General features: G+C 49.2%; 6 protein-coding genes across 6 annotated transcripts; 5 read left to right on the forward strand and 1 right to left on the reverse strand.

Moving 5' to 3' along the window:
• Positions 1-57: 57 nt before the first annotated feature.
• Positions 58-486, forward strand: COCCADRAFT_83994 (uncharacterized protein; the record flags this gene model as incomplete). The annotated part of the gene is made up of 1 exon (XM_007709429.1): positions 58-486. One exon carries the CDS (start codon positions 58-60, stop codon positions 484-486), a length of 429 nt encoding a protein of 142 aa, XP_007707619.1.
• Positions 487-547: 61 nt separating this feature from the next.
• COCCADRAFT_83792 (uncharacterized protein) lies at positions 548-1,879 on the reverse strand (the record flags this gene model as incomplete). Its single annotated transcript, XM_007709430.1, has 2 exons — positions 548-1,323; positions 1,831-1,879. 2 exons carry the CDS (start codon positions 1,877-1,879, stop codon positions 548-550), a joined length of 825 nt encoding a protein of 274 aa, XP_007707620.1.
• Positions 1,880-2,530: 651 nt separating this feature from the next.
• Positions 2,531-4,608, forward strand: COCCADRAFT_83979 (uncharacterized protein; the record flags this gene model as incomplete). The annotated part of the gene is made up of 4 exons (XM_007709431.1): positions 2,531-2,994; positions 3,071-3,094; positions 3,148-3,685; positions 3,733-4,608. 4 exons carry the CDS (start codon positions 2,531-2,533, stop codon positions 4,606-4,608), a joined length of 1,902 nt encoding a protein of 633 aa, XP_007707621.1.
• Positions 4,609-5,840: 1,232 nt separating this feature from the next.
• COCCADRAFT_32736 (glycosyltransferase family 8 protein) lies at positions 5,841-6,929 on the forward strand (the record flags this gene model as incomplete). The annotated part of the gene is made up of 1 exon (XM_007709399.1): positions 5,841-6,929. The coding sequence occupies one exon, from the start codon at positions 5,841-5,843 to the stop codon at positions 6,927-6,929; it is 1,089 nt and encodes a 362-aa protein (XP_007707589.1).
• Positions 6,930-7,816: 887 nt separating this feature from the next.
• On the forward strand, positions 7,817-12,988 carry COCCADRAFT_83812 (uncharacterized protein; the record flags this gene model as incomplete). The annotated part of the gene is made up of 8 exons (XM_007709432.1): positions 7,817-8,098; positions 8,172-10,851; positions 10,962-11,122; positions 11,178-11,281; positions 11,420-11,449; positions 11,509-11,546; positions 11,602-12,519; positions 12,570-12,988. 8 exons carry the CDS (start codon positions 7,817-7,819, stop codon positions 12,986-12,988), a joined length of 4,632 nt encoding a protein of 1,543 aa, XP_007707622.1.
• A 3,476-nt stretch (positions 12,989-16,464) lies between these two features.
• Positions 16,465-18,199, forward strand: COCCADRAFT_83933 (uncharacterized protein; the record flags this gene model as incomplete). The annotated part of the gene is made up of 3 exons (XM_007709433.1): positions 16,465-16,637; positions 16,728-17,122; positions 17,172-18,199. Coding segments are annotated over 3 exons (1,596 nt in total), but the record flags the coding sequence as incomplete, so codon positions are not given.
• Between the last annotated feature and the right edge of the window lie 355 nt (positions 18,200-18,554).

Consider the following 18,554-nt stretch of genomic DNA (forward strand, 5'->3'; position numbering starts at 1 on the left):
CTGTAAAAAGTAAGTTGACAACTCGATTGTTTGAGTTCTATGTTAATAGCTACAAGGATGGCTACATACACGCTCTCAATCGTTGTGTGCGGGGAAGGCGACGATCCCAATAACCGTTGCCATTGGTCATTTGTGTTTCACCATGCCGGGGCAGACAGAGGCAATCTATTGCAGGTGTCGCTCATAGACCGTGATCGTCTATGGTACCAACTCGACCGACGCGATGGCGTAACTGTCCTCAGCCCAAGTTCCGAGGGCCGTTTCCAGGTCGTTACTATCTCCGCCACTCAATATGCGCAAGCCTATTCCATCATCAGCAAAGAGCCGGCCCCAAGGAACGGTAGAGACCGGTGTCAAGATTGGACAGTGAACTGTATCATTGCTCTCGAAGCTGAGGAACTGGTTCCTCCAGGGACTTCTGAGTGGGTCAGCGGACTTGTGGGGAAAACGGCAACAAACCTTGCACAATCTGTAGGGGGTAGATGAGTTGCCAATAGAAGATAGTAAAAGCGGATTCCCTTGAGGAAAAACACAGTGCTCGAGTGGCTCAAGATCCGCTGTATACTACAAGCTCCTTGTCAAGTTGCTCCAAAATTAAATACGCGGCCATGTCGATTTCCCCACTAAATACTAAATCAAGAGCTGCTTTCCATTCCTGATTTCTTGCTCTTGACCGTGCTTCGTAATATTCCCTGTCCTTGATGCTGTACCCTGACGAACCCCAATCGAGAATACCAGAAATCTTTCCATCCTTTACTAGAATATTATCACGGTGAAGGTCACCATGCGTAAAAACAATCGTGGGCTCGTTGAGGCTTTCGATCTTGTGTATCAAAGCATCATCTCTTTGGTCGGAGACCCCAGGCGGTCTTGACATTTGCAAGGCGTCCTTAAGCCCGGCGTTGTACTCACTCCGAGTTCTGTACGGACCATAATCGATCTTAGGTCCATTACGCATTGGAAAGTGCTTGAAGAAGATATCTTGGCAGGGTTGGTGACCCAGCGCACCGTAATAATCTTCTTGAAGAGTTCTCCACTCGTGGATGTAGCCTCGCAGGTGTTGAATTATGGAAGCCTGGGTATCTGGTGGCAGAGATGTCCATACCTCTGCCAAGGGCTGTCCCTCTACCTGCGACATCAATATGTACCCAGAGTCTCCTCTTTGGCCAACACGATCGACTCTAGGGACAGGTACGGACGTTCGTGAAGCCAAAAGGCGCATCGCTTCTGCTTCTAAGCTTTTTATGCCATAGCCGACCTTAAGGACTTGTTTCGTGTCAGGGAGGAAGATAATTCTAGGTCCAATCTTGTTCGGGAACTTGTCTACCGAGTTGTCAGGCAGCGATATCTCATCAGCAAAAAGCTGGAGCGGACTAGTATAGTGTTAGAACGGTTATGGTATGCATCTAGGATCATACTTGTAATCGAGAGAGTGCTCTGGCGGTTCCATGTGTCTTAGTGGTCGCTTGGAAGTTGAGAGGCGGACGAGTGGCGACATGTGCGGCTAATCCTTGTCAAAGCGCTGCCCGAATAGGTATCAAAAACGCAACCGCAAAACGCGCAGCCGAACAGACCCTGGGCAGGCTTAAGCACTAATAGTTAACATAATCCATTGGTACGAAGGCCAGCCCACCAAACCACGGTATCCCGCGAAAACACGAGATGCAGTTGCCACAGCGAGCTTTCCCCATGGAACAGCAATCTTCCAATATATCTATAAGAACCTATCATTAGCGACAGCTAAGACTGAGCTTCCAGTATAATTGGAGACCCTCGTAGCTCAGTGCATTTCCAGAACAGAGACTGAAGACTGACACTCTCCACTTTCACGTGCACACATTGGCCCAATGGGTGTAGCAACCATGTCATTCTCCAACATACTGTATGAGTTAATCACATACCTCACCGTCAAGCAACCTAATCTTCTACACTGGGTATGTCGCTGATTCTCGTCGTATGTCTGACTATCAATGAAGGGATTGTTAATGCGTCATGCCTTCAAGTAGAGGGTGACAAGATCATCTCTTCTAACCTGGACAAAATTCGTGAGGATCTTGTGAGTTCTAATAAATGTCATTTCAGCTGCGCGACTCCAAAACGGGGTGCTCAAACAAGCCACGCGCAGTGAGCCATAATAGGTACTACCAAAAGCTCTGTGTTACAACCTATCTTTGGATTAGCGCTCGAGGGTGACAACTTGGTAGACATGAGGCAAGCTGAGTGCACGGTACGTGATCGCAGCAGTGTTGCACAATGGAGCGTGAGAGTGTAAAGAACGATTGCGACGCAGTGTACTTTTCCTGTTGACTGGCCAAATACTGCGCACCAACGTCGCAACAGGCGTCGGTTCACAGCGGAAAGTCACGTGCGATCTCATGGTCAGTGCCTAGCCCCTGAACAATGCACACTAGCCGTTGGGAGCGGAGATTGCAGTATCTCAAACCAAAGATAGGTAAAAAGCAAATAATCATCAATTCTCACATATACATCTCACAAGATCACTTCGATACTCTTATATTCACATTCTACCATGGGCAGAGATATCAGCAGGGCAGATCTCAGTAGAGCGGATCTCAGACTCCACAACATTTACTACAAACCAAATGTCCACCAGGCCAATCATGCAGACACACAAAAAGCTTCCCGAAATTTGCCGGACCACGTGGATGCAGTACGTGAGGGACTTTTGTTTATGGAAGAGATGCTACCGGATGACTGCAAAAAGGTACTTGAGAAAGAGCAGGTTGCGTATGGCGATGTGTACATCGGTCCACGCTGGTGTCTTTGCCCCCCTGAAAAGGCTTTCGTTCATGTCAAACATCACGAGCGCATACAAGGCCAGTCAAAGTCGTTCGAAACCCTCAAAGATTGCGAAAACATTGCAGAGAGTGCACGAAAGATAGCGGGCGACTCGGCAGAGGAATGGATGACGTTTTGGAAGAGTAAAATATTCATACCATTCAGTGATGAGGCACTTCAGCAATCAGGATTCAGGTACGGTTTCCTCCTCTCCTTGGATGTAACTCATTCTGTATATCAACTTGATTGTCACAAACTGACATCTGGTAAGCTCCGCATTAGATGACTGGTTGGTGTAAGTTGCTGCCCCCTCGTTCTTCATCGAAAAAAACTAACATCCAGCCATAGCTCTGAAAATTTGTCATGGAGTAATTTTGACAACTTCGTGAAATCAAGTCTTTGGGCGCCCAAACGTGGACAGCCTAGGCCGGATTTGACGTACGGGTTTCCAATCCAGACTTCAACAACAAGCAGCATGAAAGGATTTGCGCGAGACGAGCTTGCTCAATCATTCTCACTTCAATCTTTGATGAAACTTGTAGAGCAGAGTATAGCGTGTGCGCCAACAACTAAGCTCAAGAAAGAAGCAATACTTTCTAGTGGGAAGAGATGGAAGAACTCCTCCCGACTGTGCTTTCCTTGGGCCATCGTGGAAGTCGAGAAAGATGTTCGAGATACCGATGACGTTGCTGAAGAAAGGTGTTTTCGCCGAGCAGCCAATGCCGCCTCTGCTGCTCTCGATCTCCAGGCACAATTATTCAACAAGGCCTCAGATAGCTGCTCTTTACAGTCGCCTCCTGTTATTGCCTTCACATGTGTCGGTCCTGTTGTGAAGGTTTGGCTTGCATACCAGGATAAGTCAAAAGAATTTGCAATCCCAATACAGGTCAGCGAAGCTCATCTCAATTCTTGCCTAACACTGACACTTAGTAGCGTATGGTCTGTATCTGGTCAACATCAATAGAATTGACGTGGGGAGTTGCATCATTGCGTGCTATCATCAGAAATATGCACACATGGTCCTCACGCCTTTTGAAGCCAAGACTGCAGATGGCCATCTCTCAAGTCGCTAAGAATGTTCACAAAAGTGGACACATCGATGCACAGAGTTCTGCAGACCTCGACGTACCCACGCCTAATACCAAGAAATTGGATATCAAGTCCGGAAGTACCCGGGAGAGTCCCCAAGTTATTCTCCAACCCCCTTTGCCTGGCCTATCTGGGTCAGACACCACCAATGGAGCGGATGTCCCAAAGGCACCTTCGTCCAAAACTCATAACGGGAACGCAAAATCGCCTAGTCTAAGACCCAGAACCCAGGAAAATACAAGCAGCCTTTTTAACAGTAAACCCAAGGATGAAACTCAGAAATCAGGACAGGTTGTACGAAGGCCAGAGATCAAGAAGAATGCCAAAGGTGGCGAGATATTTGGATTACCATGGCCAACGAAATATCACTTCAGCAGCGACAGCAGCAGCATAACTTCGATCTCATTGCCGAAACCCGCGACTGAGTCTCCATTCGATTCAGCACTTCATTCACAGCCCAAAGCATTGTTTCTTGGATTCGATCCCACCAACAGTAGTAAAGACCGATCTTCAAAGAAACCCAAACCACTAAAAAAGGTTGCTTCAAATACGACTACACCAAAGGATGTCGACAACAAGACTTTTTTGCCGGCAGTCAAAGGCACGGATGTTTACGATCTGGTGACTACATTTGAGTCGACAAAACTTGAAGTCATCGACGAGGACCCCACTCCGGCTCCGAGTGTGACACACTCAAGACCCGTAAAAAGACAACGATGACTATTCCCAACACTGGGCCATCACCTTGAATTTTTCTATATACTCGCTTGAGTAGCTAAAGCCAGCCGTTTACGAGCAGAAAAGATAGTTTTGTTTACTCTACTAGCCTAGCTATAAATAGCTTTGAGAGGGAAGCTAGCGGGACCAACGATGGATCTCCTAACCATCCGAAGCTAGGGCTGAACTGATGTTTGCAGTGGCCGTTCTGCATTCAGCCTTTACCACTATCCAGGCGCTTATTTCATCTAGGAGCAATTGATGTCATCGATCTTTTGCCAATAATAGAGCCGGCTATAATTGTAATTCAGATACCTTGAATACGAGAACCATTTCCACCTAATGTGCGGATGCACGAGGGAATATTCAGCAACCTAGAAAGTGCAAATATCTAGAGATACTTGTCGTGTGTAAAAGTTGTTCAAGGCATACTACCTTTATAATTAGACACTTGAAGATAGTTGTATGAATTGATAAAGATTTTCTCGAAGCCAGCAGACCGTGTTATTTACGAACGATCGGCATTAAAAACGCCGAATGTGGCCCGTGTTGAGATTTGAGGACAACTGCTCCTTTCTCCGTTGTTCTCTGTTCCTCCTCGCCATTATTGCGAGAGCACCATAGTGTTGCAACTGTTCTCGATAAAGGACCGCCCAATCCGATTCGATCGTATTGCGGGAGTTTGTTTCGCGCTATTTATGAATTAACACGCATTCAGAAGTGCGGGCAACCCTACTACTGAGGTTTGGGTACGGACACAGCCACGCCACTGCTAAGCACTAACCCCAGGTGACAACTTGTGATGATCAGAGTGGTACGGAAACAAGCCATGTCCATGAGCGTACCCAAATATGTACATAAACGCCTTCGTAACGTTATCTTCGACCGGCCATTTGAGGGCGCGATACGAACTTTAGTGGGGTGAAGCCATGGTATCACGATATGAAGCCTCAAAGAGCCATGATAATTCTATCAAAATGGCAGAGCCGATGCAATCATTAGCAAGCGAGACTTTTGCACTCAATCCGTTGAGCGGATTTCCAAAATACCCTGTGGTTTCTCAAACTTTGAAGAGCTCTTGCAGCGGTATCCCTCCAGGCTCATGACGGAAGTGGGTCATCGCTGACGCTTACTACTCAGTAATACGAGCGGCCGCGTGGAACAGATTTTGAATGACTTGAATTAATCTTCTGTTATAACCTTCAACTTTTCGCTGATACGATACTCGAGCAACAATGTTGATCAAAGATAGGATATGGATTGCTTACGTGTGCATAGCCATCGGCCTGTTCTATGCGGCATTTCTGGTGTTCAATAGTGGCAATGTACAGCACATCACTTCGGCGGACTGGCCACTGTTTGGAAGCAGCGATACAGCGCTTGGGAAGGAAGAAAGCGATTCTTCAAGTTCATCTCCGGAATGGAACGGCGCTACAACTTCACCGGCTTCTTCGCACGGCAATCCGACACTTGCGATTGCGACTTTCCTGACCGGCCAAGCCAACGACGACACCTACTTCAACTTGACCCGGATGCTTACGTATCAGCTATTGCAGGTCCCTGAGACGCGTATCCAAAACCCCGACATTGGCATTGTTGTCCTCTGCGGCACCAAGCTACCCGAATCGAAACGCGAGATCCTCCGCAAAGACGGCGCAACTGTCATTCCGCTCGAAGACGTGCCATTACCATCATGGATCCATACCTCCGAGCCGCGATGGTCCGAACAATTCACCAAGCTGCGCGTCTTCGAGCAAACACAGTACTCGCGCATCCTCTACATGGACGCCGACTACATGATCATGCACCGCATGGACGAAATCTTCCGCGAGCCCATCGTCACGCAGCTCACCCCCACACTCTTCATACGCGAGAAGGAAATCAAACAAGACGAGGGTCCACTACCTAAACAATGGCTCTTCGCCGGGCGCTCCGAGAACGGCGGACAAGGCGGCTTCGACCACTTCGTGCCACCCGTACAAACCAACTACGCCAACGGCGGCTTCTTCATGGTTGCGCCACAACAGGAAATGTACGACCACCTCATGGATGTGATGCAGATTGAGCGTCGCTTCCCCACAACCTTTATGGAACAGGACATGCTCAACTATGTTTTCCGGCGCGACGGGCCCATGCCGTGGCGCGAGCTGGATTGGAAGTGGAGTTCGAATTTCGCGAATCAGCGCGATGTCGATGGCGGGGTGCATGCGTTGCATGGCAAGTTTTGGGCTGAAGGACCGAATGTCGTGAGGAAGAAGTTTAAGGAGCTGGTGAGACTGATGGAGGAGCGGGATGCTAAGAAGGAGCAGGCGGGTGAGAGGTGAAGAGAGTTTTATGTGTGATACCCATGTTTTTAAGAAATGTTATAGTTAATAGTAGTAAGTATTGGTAGATATTAGATGCATGTATGTATGTTTAGCGATGTTTAGAAATGGGTTGTTGATGCGTTATAGATTGATTAAGATTCTATTATTTATTTTTTTGATTAAGACACGGGAAGTGGATTGAGACATAAGCAATATTGGCGTTCTGTTCCATGTGAGTTTTGGTCTTGGGAGGATATTATTTGGCAGGCTTGTGATTGGTGTGATTAACCTATCGATAGCCGTTCATTAATAGATGGGATCAATCTCATCCTGGTGAATTGATTCTAAAATGACGATCTTTCGTGGTGCCTAGAGACATATTCAGCATAGATGCAAATGCTCGTCTTGATACGACTTGGTACAACATCGGCACATGCATGCTTGTATCCCAATGTAGAGCACGTGACCTGGTGTTGAATTGATACGGACGCGGATGCGGGAACCCGATGCTCCGTCGGCAGCCGGCCCACGGGTTCGGTGAGTCTTGCTAGGCATCCGAGTGCTGACGTCCTCCTAGACCAGAGATACACGGCATAGAAACGTAGCCAAAGTCTTGCAGCACTTGGCACATGGTTTTTCCGTATAGATACATGTAGAACGAAGCAGAAGCGTTGTTCAAAGGCCAATGAACTACAGGAGCAGCTCGTGTCTAAGCGGCCGCGGCGTTAGCGGGGCTAACTGGGAATGATTATATCATGTAGCTGGTCCGAGCTTCCATGTCAAATGTGCAGCTCGCGCCGCGTCTGCCTTCAACCCCGGAATCCTCGCCGCCTTTGGACGTCTTGATCTGCCTCGACTCTGCCACACCAGAGTAAGGCAATCAGCACACTCACACGACCCAATCGATGCAGGTGCAACAACAACAGACGCCCTTTCTCCCCGCTGCACGGCTTGCGCATGGCTACCTGACGGCCTCGAGGCTTGACCGACAGCCATTATGCGGTAATCCTGAGGGTTGGGGCCCAATCAGCCCGATCCGATACGACTTCACGCCGTGTTTTCTCGATGTCTGGATAGCTGGCGTAGCCGTGTTTGGTGTTTTGGGAGGAGCCGGCGCGTTATGGTATCTATATAGGCATTGCTCACCGCAACCGGTGAAGCGCAACTGGCACTTTTACGCGAAATTGGTATGCTTCACATTTTGTCAATATCTACGTCATGTTTTTGTTTGACAGGTGCTGACACCCATCGTTCCAACAGACGACTATTGGAGCTCTTATTGGCACAACCGCTACTCAGGCAGCCCTTCAGATCGAATACTACAAACACGTCTGGGCAGGCGACTTTCGCTTCTGGACCACCGTCCTGACCATTCTCTCCCTCATTGTCATCTTCCACATCCAACATATCGAACATTGGAGATCGCGCAATCCAAACGGTGTCGTGCTTTTCTACTGGCTTCTCCTCCTCATCGCTTACGCCGTCAAGCTCCGCTCGCTCATTTCGCAACAAATCCACCGCGAACATGTGGCATACTTTGCAGTCTTCTGCACTAGTGTTGGACTGGCGGCCCTCTCCTTTGTCCTGGAATGGCTGGTGCCGAAGCGCATGAGCGATTATGATATGCTCGGGGATGAGGATGAATGTCCATACGAATACGCCGACATCTTCTCGGTCTTGACCTTTGGTTGGATGACACCGCTGATGAAGAGGGGTTACCAGACTTTCCTTACTCAGGATGATCTGTGGAATCTGCGAAAGCGCGACTCGACTCGGCACACTGCATCCACCTTTGAAAAGGCCTGGGAGTACGAGATGTCCAAGAAGCACCCATCGCTCTGGATTGCCCTGTTCCGTTCTTTCGGTGGTCCATACTTCCGAGGAGCCCTCATCAAGACTATAAGTGACGTTTTGAACTTTGTTCAGCCCCAGCTACTCAGGCTGCTCATTACCTTTGTGGCCTCATACCGCACTGAAAATCCCCAGCCTGTCATTCGTGGTGCTGCTATTGCGATTGCCATGTTCGCTGTGTCAGTCTCACAGACAGCCTGTCTCCATCAATACTTCCAACGCGCGTTCGAAACTGGCATGCGCATCAAGTCCTCTCTTACTGCTGCCATCTACGCAAAGTCGACCCGTCTGTCCAACGAAGGCCGAGCGGCGAAGTCTACTGGAGACATCGTCAACTATATGGCTGTGGACACACAGCGTCTTCAGGATCTCGCGCAGTACGGTCAGCAGCTATGGTCTGCTCCCTTCCAGATTGTGTTGTGCATGCTCTCGCTATATCAGTTGCTTGGTGTAAGCTGCTTCGCAGGAGTGGCTGCCATGTTCGTCATGATTCCCGTCAACGGAGTAATCGCACGATGGATGAAGACATTGCAGAAAGAGCAAATGAAGAACAAGGATTCGCGTACGAAGCTGATTTCGGAGATTCTCAACAACATGAAGTCTATCAAGCTCTACGCCTGGACTACCGCCTTCGCTAGCCGGTTGAACACCATCCGAAACGACCAAGAACTCAAGACCCTCCGTAAGATTGGCGCCACTCAGGCCTTCTCGACCTTCACGTGGTCTACTACTCCCTTCCTCGTGTCTTGCTCCACCTTCGGTGTTTTTGTCCTCACGCAAAACCGTGCCCTGACAACCGATATTGTATTCCCTGCGCTTACACTCTTCAACCTTCTTACCTTCCCGTTGGCTATTCTCCCCATGGTCATTACCGCCATTGTCGAGGCTAGCGTTGCGGTGAGTCGTATTACTGGCTTTTTGACTGCCGACGAGTTACAAGAGGATGCCGTTATCCGCGAGGATGCAGTGACTGAGTTGGGAGATGAGTCGGTCCGCATTCGTGATGCTAGCTTCACTTGGGACAAGAACGCTGAACGCCGGACTTTGCATGACATCAACTTTGCTGCGCACAAGGGCGAGCTCACGTGCATTGTTGGTCGCGTTGGTGCGGGCAAGTCTTCGCTTCTCCAAGCCGTACTTGGTGATTTGTGGAAGATTCATGGAGAGGTTGTGCTAAGGGGAAAGACAGCCTATGTACCTCAGTCGGCTTGGGTCATGAATGCGTCTGTCAGAGAGAACATTGTCTTCGGTCACCGTTGGGATCCTCAATTCTACGAGAAGACTGTTAACGCTTGTGCCTTACGCGATGACTTTGCATCTCTGCCTGATGGCGACCAGACCGAAGTTGGCGAACGCGGTATTTCCTTGTCCGGCGGACAAAAGGCTCGTCTCACCTTGGCTCGTGCTGTTTATGCCCGCGCAGATATCTACTTGCTTGACGATTGTCTATCGGCCGTCGATCAACATGTAGCAAGACATCTCATCAACAACGTGCTCGGACCTAAAGGGTTGCTCGCAGGGAAGACTAGAATTCTCGCGACCAACTCCATCCCCGTACTTATGGAAGCTGAAATGATCTTGCTGTTGCGTGAGGGTAGAATTCTTGAGAGGGGTAGCTACGGTCAACTGATGGCAATGAAGGGTGAAATTGCCCAACTAATCAAGACATCCCAGAACGAAGACCAAGGAGAAGATGATAGCACCCGTATGTCAGATAGCATCATGAGCGACGCCGAGAGCACCGTGTATGGTGGTACTCCCCCTGGTGAGGACGACGAGGAAGATCAAGCCGAAGCCGAAGCAGCTCAAGAAGGCGGTGCGCATCTTGCTCCTTTGAGAGTCGGAGGTGGCACAGCCCGCAAGTCAAGCTTCAACACCCTCCGTCGTGCCAGTACTGCAAGCTTCAAGGGACCTCGTGGTAAGGTTACTGATGAAGAGGGTGCGCCGTTGAAGAGCAAGCAAACAAAGGAATTCCAGGAGCAAGGCAAAGTCAAATGGTCCGTTTATGGCGAGTACGCAAAGACGAGTAATCTTGTAGCTGTCGGTATCTATCTGATGCTCCTTCTTGGGGCCCAGACCACTTCCATTGGTATGTTCAAAGGTCGCGAAGGGGCTGGAATCACTGGCGTCTCCGTTTGGTGCGGCATTGGATTGTCGCTTTCGCATTTTTTGCAGTTCAACGCTAACGCTGCGATACAGGTGCAAACGTGTGGCTCAAGCATTGGTCAGATGTCAATCAGCGGTATGGTGGAAACCCTGATGTGGGACGATATATCGGCATCTACTTCTCGTTTGGTGTAGGGTCAGCTGCACTCGTGGTAGTACAGACCCTCATTTTATGGATCTTCTGCTCGATTGAGGTGTGTATCTGCTTACTGGGCTAGCTTGGCTTGCGTTCACTGACACCCCGTGTAGGCTAGTCGTAAGCTACATGAGCGGATGGCTTTCGCGATATTCCGCTCGCCGATGAGCTTTTTCGAGACAACGCCTGCAGGACGCATCCTTAACCGCTTCTCAAGGTAAGTCGTCATTCTTACTAGGGACTGTCTCAGTGAATCGGCCTATGTTTCCCCATGAACTGTTCGTTGAAGGATTCCGCGGAGGACTCGTCTTCGGCTCTAGTGTATATGCCGACATTTGCTAACTTCACGAACCAGTGACATATACAGAGTAGACGAGGTGCTAGCGTAAGTCGCTTCCCATTCCCTAACGTACTTGCAGCAGGTTGTCTAACGTACGCTTGTAGCCGAACGTTCAACATGCTCTTCGTTAATTCTGCCCGAGGTATGCAGCCACCCCGCATCCAACCCGGTGTGTAACACTTGACTGACCGATGTAGCCGGGTTTACCCTTGTTGTTATCTCATGGTCAACACCAGCCTTCGTGGCTCTGATTTTGCCTCTTGGAGCGCTTTATCTCTACATTCAGCGATATTACCTACGCACATCCCGCGAGTTGAAGCGACTTGACAGTGTCAGCCGAAGCCCGATTTATGCACACTTCCAAGAGAGCTTGAGTGGCATGAGTACGATCCGCGCCTACGGCCAGCAGAAGCGTTTCGAGATGGAGAATGAATGGCGTGTCGACGCTAATCTACGCGCATACTACCCTTCCATCAGTGCCAATCGATGGCTTGCAGTTCGCCTGGAGTTTCTTGGTTCGGTTATCATCCTGGCTGCTGCGGGTTTCGCCATTATTTCCGTCTCGAGCCACAGCGGACTTGACGCTGGTTGGGTCGGTCTGGCCATGTCCTATGCGCTCCAGATTACACAAAGTCTCAACTGGATCGTCCGGCAGACCGTTGAGGTGGAGACCAACATTGTCTCTGTGGAACGTGTGCTTGAATATGCCGCATTGCCCAGCGAAGCGCCCGAAATTATCTCCAAGAATAGACCACCAATCAGCTGGCCAGCACAAGGCGCTGTTGCTTTCAACAACTACAGCACTAGGTACCGACCTGGTCTAGATCTTGTGCTGAAGAATGTCAACCTCTCCATCAAGCCAAAGGAAAAGATTGGTGTTGTTGGGCGTACTGGCGCTGGCAAGAGTTCACTTACCCTTGCGCTGTTCCGTATCATTGAACCCACAGAGGGCTTCGTAAGCATTGACAATCTCAACACAAGCACCATTGGACTCTTGGATCTTCGTCGACGTTTGGCTATCATCCCTCAAGATGCCGCGCTCTTTGAAGGCACTGTACGCGATAACCTGGACCCTGGGCATGTACACGATGATACCGAGCTTTGGAGCGTCCTAGGTATGTTCCTCTACACTCGATACAGATACAATAACTAACAATTATTCCAGAACATGCCCGCCTTAAGGACCACATTGCCTCGATGCCCGGTAAGCTGGACGCCACCGTCAACGAAGGCGGTTCCAACTTCTCTGCCGGCCAACGCCAACTCGTCTCGCTCGCCCGTGCACTGCTCACCCCCACTAACATCCTCGTCCTCGATGAAGCAACCGCCGCCGTCGATGTCGAAACAGACGCCATGCTCCAAAGCACCCTCCGCGCCCCTATGTTTAGCAACCGCACCATCATCACCATTGCGCACCGTATCAACACTATTCTTGACAGCGACCGCATTATCGTACTTGATAAGGGTGAAGTTAAGGAATTTGATTCCCCTGCTGAACTTGTGAAGAGTAAGGGATTGTTCTACGAACTTGTTAAGGAGGCGGGGCTGCTTAATGCGCTGGATATTTCACAGGCTTCGCTGTAAGGGATTTTAATTTATGAATGGTGTTTGGGAAGGAAGAGTGGACTGGGGATGATGTAGTATACTAGCATTAAAAAGGGAAAAAGAAAAGCTTGTATAATGGAATGAAAGGTGTAATTGTATGTACGTAGAATTCATATTCGCATTCCGCGGCGTATCCGTCTTTTGTTTTTCTATCGTTGACTGCATGCATGCATGCAACCTTGCTAACCGAACGTCATCCGCGGGGAGGCGGAAGCGGAAGCGGGAAAGAGAAAAAAAGACTCTTTGTTAGCTCCCTTCCTTCCTTCTATTTTTCACCTTGTCTTTTCTTCGCTTGATTTTTTGGTTTTTCCCGTTTCGTGCCGTGCCGTACCGTGCCGTACCGTTTTTTGTGGCTTGGTATGGGAGTTTAAAGTTGCCGTGGGGGGTTTTGGCGTGGGAGGTTTTGGCCGGAAAAAAAAGCAGAGTGTGTGTGTGGGGGGGGGGATGGAAAAGAGAGCGTCAGTAGAGTGATATTGGGATAGTTCTAATTTGAAGTGTGTGAGAAACTGAGCATGTTGATCTATTTTATTGTTTTGGTTCAAGATTCTAGACACGCTTTTTGGTGTGGGGTTAGGATCTTGATTCAATCGCGTTTTCTTTTTTGGGTATGCAGATAGGGTGTATGCGTTGGTGGAGATGGATTTTGCGATTCCTTATCTTGTGGATTTTTGCAAGAGGAAGGAGGGTCACATTGTGATGTAGGCAGTATGTTACGCTGATTTTTTTCTAATTTGAAAATGAAGATGGGGAAGAGTTCATGTATGTGATGTCCACATTTACCTACTTTGGGTCTGTTAGCGCTTGATTAAGGTGTACTAGTGGAGGTGTTGTCTCCTGTATTGAGTGTTGGTTTGCTTCTTTGGGCAGTAGAAATGGCGGTGGCAATGAATTGCTTCAAGCGTATGTTACAGTATATGTGTGCAGTGTTTTGTATGCTAGAACCAAATCGGAATCTCAGAGATGATTCGGATATCAGTGTTGAACTAGAGACATGCGTGTAATCTCGTTCCCTGTCCATGCTTCACGCAGACGTGGCGTAATCAGCACGTTTCATGGTCACAAAAATCCCGATGCAGCCTTGCCGACACAAAAGAGTCAGTCGGTGAGCGGAGGAATTGTGAATTGGGTGTGTTGTATCACATTGCATACACGAGGCTCTTTGCTCCTGACTCGGTTGTGTAACCTCGCGTGGGGGAGCGTTTCGCCTTCCGGTGGCTGCAGGGCGGGCACTGGATCCTTATTCCCCTTGAGGTAGAAGGAATGAAACGAATGGCTGGGGGAAGTGGATGTATATCCGAACGGGAATGCCATCCGTCGGCGGAACGGTTGCAGCCATGCCGCGCTGCTGGTGTGGGTGAACCCCTGTGACGGCTTGAAAGCCGTGGGATGATACATTGCATGATCTCCGCACCGCTAGTCCAGTATGCTCCCGTCACGGTAGGCGCCGCGTTCTAGAATTCCTATTACGGATAATCGTCATAGCTAGATTTTTTTTCGACTCGATTCGAAGTCATGTGGTATGAGCAGATAATTAGTTGTCCAACGTTCAGAGTGGAACAAGAGATAGGAAGGCGACATTTTACGGCATTCTTCAGCAGGTGATGTCTATATTAAAAACAGTAAGGTTTAGTGAGGTTAGTGAGGTTGCTTATGCATTATGTCTTGTGAGATGGATCGATCATGCTTCATGTCAGATTGGAAGCAGAATCTTCTGCCGGGCACCTGGTAAGCGGTCTCGCGGTACACTGGTATATGAGATCGAGCCAGATTTTTGGAAGATCGGTAATGACTCGTCGGGAATGAGATCTAGTAACAGATTGCTGAAAAATAATATTTGTTGGTGGGTAGACTTATGGACGGTATTGCAAAATCTTTCGGCGGTTGTGCCGCGTGCCCATTTGGACTTGCCCCTCAGGAATTCGGATGAACTGTATGTGTCTTAAACGGCAGTACAAGGGTGGCAGGTGACAGGCGAGGTGGTAATGCAAAAGTCCTCGGAGGTGCTGCTGCCTGTATCATACCAGGCACACTGATTGCCAGATGTAACTAGACCCTGCAAGAGTACTTCTTAATGGTTCGCGTGGGGGTATATATGGGATGTTAGTAGTAAAGAAAATAGAACTTGGATCAGAAGCAGTTCATGAGCAGGCTTTGTTCGAATGCTTCTTGGATAGAATATGGAAAAATTGTCCAAAGCTGTAAAAGGGAGTCAGCCTGAAGCACCAATTCCACATAACAGTCGGGCAGGATTCGAAGATCTGCATAGTGGGATTGAGCGATAACGGCCCCATGCGCGTCAACGTCGTTTATGCCGCCTTCTGTAAGTATCCTTGCGGTGAAAACGTCTAGGACCCTAGCATAGCCTATCGCTCGTCATTTTACCAGTTGGACTTGGGTAAACTTGCAGAAGACCCAAAAAAGCTTACAAGGTATGTCTAAGGATGTAGCCAGCGCGAAATGGCGTCTCCACAAGCTGTGGTGGAGAAGGACCTGTTGGCTGGAGCATCGTATAACTCTATGACTGTCATTGCTGATCAGGATGCTTCCGCGGATGCCGTTTTTAACATAATTCCTTGGTGTTTGCTGCCAGGGTTTGCGAAAAGACCTGCTTGAGAGGCCGCAGGGGCATATGGTTGGGATGATTCAATAGACCCGTGCCAGCTAGACATGGGCTACTAGAGGTCACAGTTAATAACATCGGTTCTATTGCTGTTGTCCCTCTCAAAATCCTGTTCGCTACCTTCTATCCTTGATACCGGAATTCTGTCCTAGTTTGCCACCAGAACAGTCCTCACAAGATCGGTCAGTATCGTGGCTAGTGCGTCACGCTCCTCCTTTTCCTTGACCGAGTTAGGCTGGCTGAACACGACTTCGAGTTCGCGTTGGTCAGACTTGAGAAGCGAAGAAGGGTACTGTTAGTTTGAAAGTTGGGAGATAGAGTAGATCTTGCTCCTTCAGGTAAGCACTGTTTGCACAGAGACCCAAGCGAAGTTTGCGAAGCCAGATACTATGTCCTGCAGGCTACCTGTGAGCCGCCTTGACCTCATCTGTTTTGTTCTCCTGTACTGGAAATAGGTTTTTGCTCACATATGGGTCATGTGTTGGATTGATATACACGCTCACCATGATTTAGACTCTTCGCAATTGCGGCGCTATCTTCGACTGCTTTCTGGCATATGCACATGTTGATGGGTTAAGTCTTGTTAGCTGCAGCTCAGTATATTATCCATGGCACGGTCACGATCCCGGCTCGTAAACCTACCGAACGACCAGCAACAAATACGGTCGAAGCGTGGCGCTGCAATGAAAGTGGACCAATATGGCGTTGACCCGTGGGCGAATGGTGGTGGTGGGGTTGCTCGAAGACCACGGGCAAGTGCATCTCTTTATATGTCCAGCTCGCTGGAATTGGCAAAAGCAAGGAGGACATGTGCTAACTTGTACAGGAAAAATCCTCGCATCACCCCGAAGCATCAGTGCCCATCAAGCAAGATGAATCACGAACCGAAATCGCGATACCTATTCCCATCGCGCAGACTTGCTGGAAGATCACCTCTCCAGATGGTCGTGAGCAGCTGTGCTACGAGCCCATTCCCGGCTTCGAGCACCTGTGGAGCGGTCCAGGGCCGTCGCAGAAAAACGATATCTGCTTCGATGCCTCGCCCAAAGCCGCTTCCTTACAGCTATGCCAGCCGACCATGGCCCAAGGACTAGGTAGGGCACCTACTGAACCCAGGACGCTGCCTAGTACACGAAAGAGAACTCGATCCAGTAGACGAAAGCTGCGTTCGCAGCCCATAGCTCAGAGCACAAGAGACGAGGAGGATGGGCAACTTGGTGAGGATGTCAAGATTACAACTGAGCAGACATATACCTTCTACATTGGTGACATTGATGAGTTGAAGAAATTCTTCCGCCGGAGACTTGATGAACTTACTATGAAGCCTCTGCGCCCTATTGTTACAGCTTGGATTAAGCAGATTGAGCCTAAGCGGTTAAGCCGTTACGGGCGATATCATAAACAGCTACCCAAAGACCAGCCCGAGGAATGCTCTCCACCCTGGTGGCCTCGAGACGTTAACTATGAAGAGCCATCACACCTTGATAAGGCGGGTAGGTAGCCACTCTGATTATGTATGGGCGGACAGCTAACGCTTCTTAGGGCTTTTGACGCTAGCAGTCGACATTATGCTTCAACACCGTCTCATTGACAAGGAAAAGCGCAAAGGTTCTTGGGTGGCGAAACTTCGGCAAGCAGCCCAGTATGCTGTCGAAACAACACCTCCTGAGCAATTCTCTTCATCTAAAGGATCCAACTTTAGTGAGAAGATGCAAAGTCGGGCCCTAGCAGAGATCCTGCCCAACTTGTTCGAGACTGCGCAGCTATACGAAGATCACTTTGCATGGCACGGCCACTACGAGGGCTCTGGTAAACCAGATCCTGGCAAAGGAAAGCGAGTGACCTGGCAACCGCTCACTAGGCCAGCTCGCGAGCCCGTGAATCCTAGAAAGCGCCCTCGAACAACCAACGAAGGCACAGCCCCTAGATCAGAAACCGACATCGAAGTTTCTGGAAACGAGACCGAGATAGACGACTGTATAACTTTGTCTTACCTGCGCGGCCAAGAATTGACTTCGGACCAACCTGAGAGATCTGATATCTTCAGGTCAAAGGAACCTCCCCAGCAGACACCTATCTCGGCCTGTGGAGATACAGCTGCTCCCCTCCATACATGCCCTTGTAGTACCACTACGACACCCAATGTTTCTTTTGGGCAACCGATGCATGGGCTTCCTCTGGGTGAGAAGATGGACCTAGACGTTGGGATGGCTGCTTGCACACCGCTCCATGATCACACCTACATTAATGGCGGCAATCTAATGCAGTACTCTGACAGCGACCCAGGGTACAATCAATGCTCGGTTGAGCTACAACAGGATGGTTGCCCCCTTTTCAGCGCGTCTCAATCCGGATTTTCTTTGTCCTCGACACCATTGTATCACCATCCATTTCCTGCATTTGATGCGCACTTTTCTCATCCGGTTGAGCATGTAGCATTCCACGACGACACTTGTTATCCTCATGGCTCCAAGATGTATACGTCGTCACCGGCTAATTCTCTGCACTTGTTCCATGATACATCCAATGATGCTGCCATGGCATGTCAGGCGGAGGCGCCTCGATACTAACGCACAACTTGGCGTGTATATACCGGATTGATTGTCAATTTCTTTTGACTCATGGTGCTCTGCACTCACGATTTACGGCTGCGAATATTTCATCAGCTCGGCTTCACAGCTTTCGCATCTTGTTCTAGACTGGCAAAGGGATGACCCCAATGCTGCTTGCTTCGGCACATTAGCTGGAACATATTTCGGATTTCGATTGTCAGATTTCCAGACTTTTTGTTCCCTCAGTCCACCGTGTCTTGCAACATACCCTCTACGACGTAACGCTGCTCACGACTGCATTGCAACGACTTCGGTACACCTTGATGAATGTTTGAAGGAGAAATGTAATTAGGGATTATGGTTAATGTTATTG

This window comes from Bipolaris zeicola (assembly GCF_000523435.1).
Source record: "Bipolaris zeicola 26-R-13 unplaced genomic scaffold scaffold_8, whole genome shotgun sequence".
Lineage (NCBI taxonomy): Eukaryota > Fungi > Ascomycota > Dothideomycetes > Pleosporales > Pleosporaceae > Bipolaris > Bipolaris zeicola.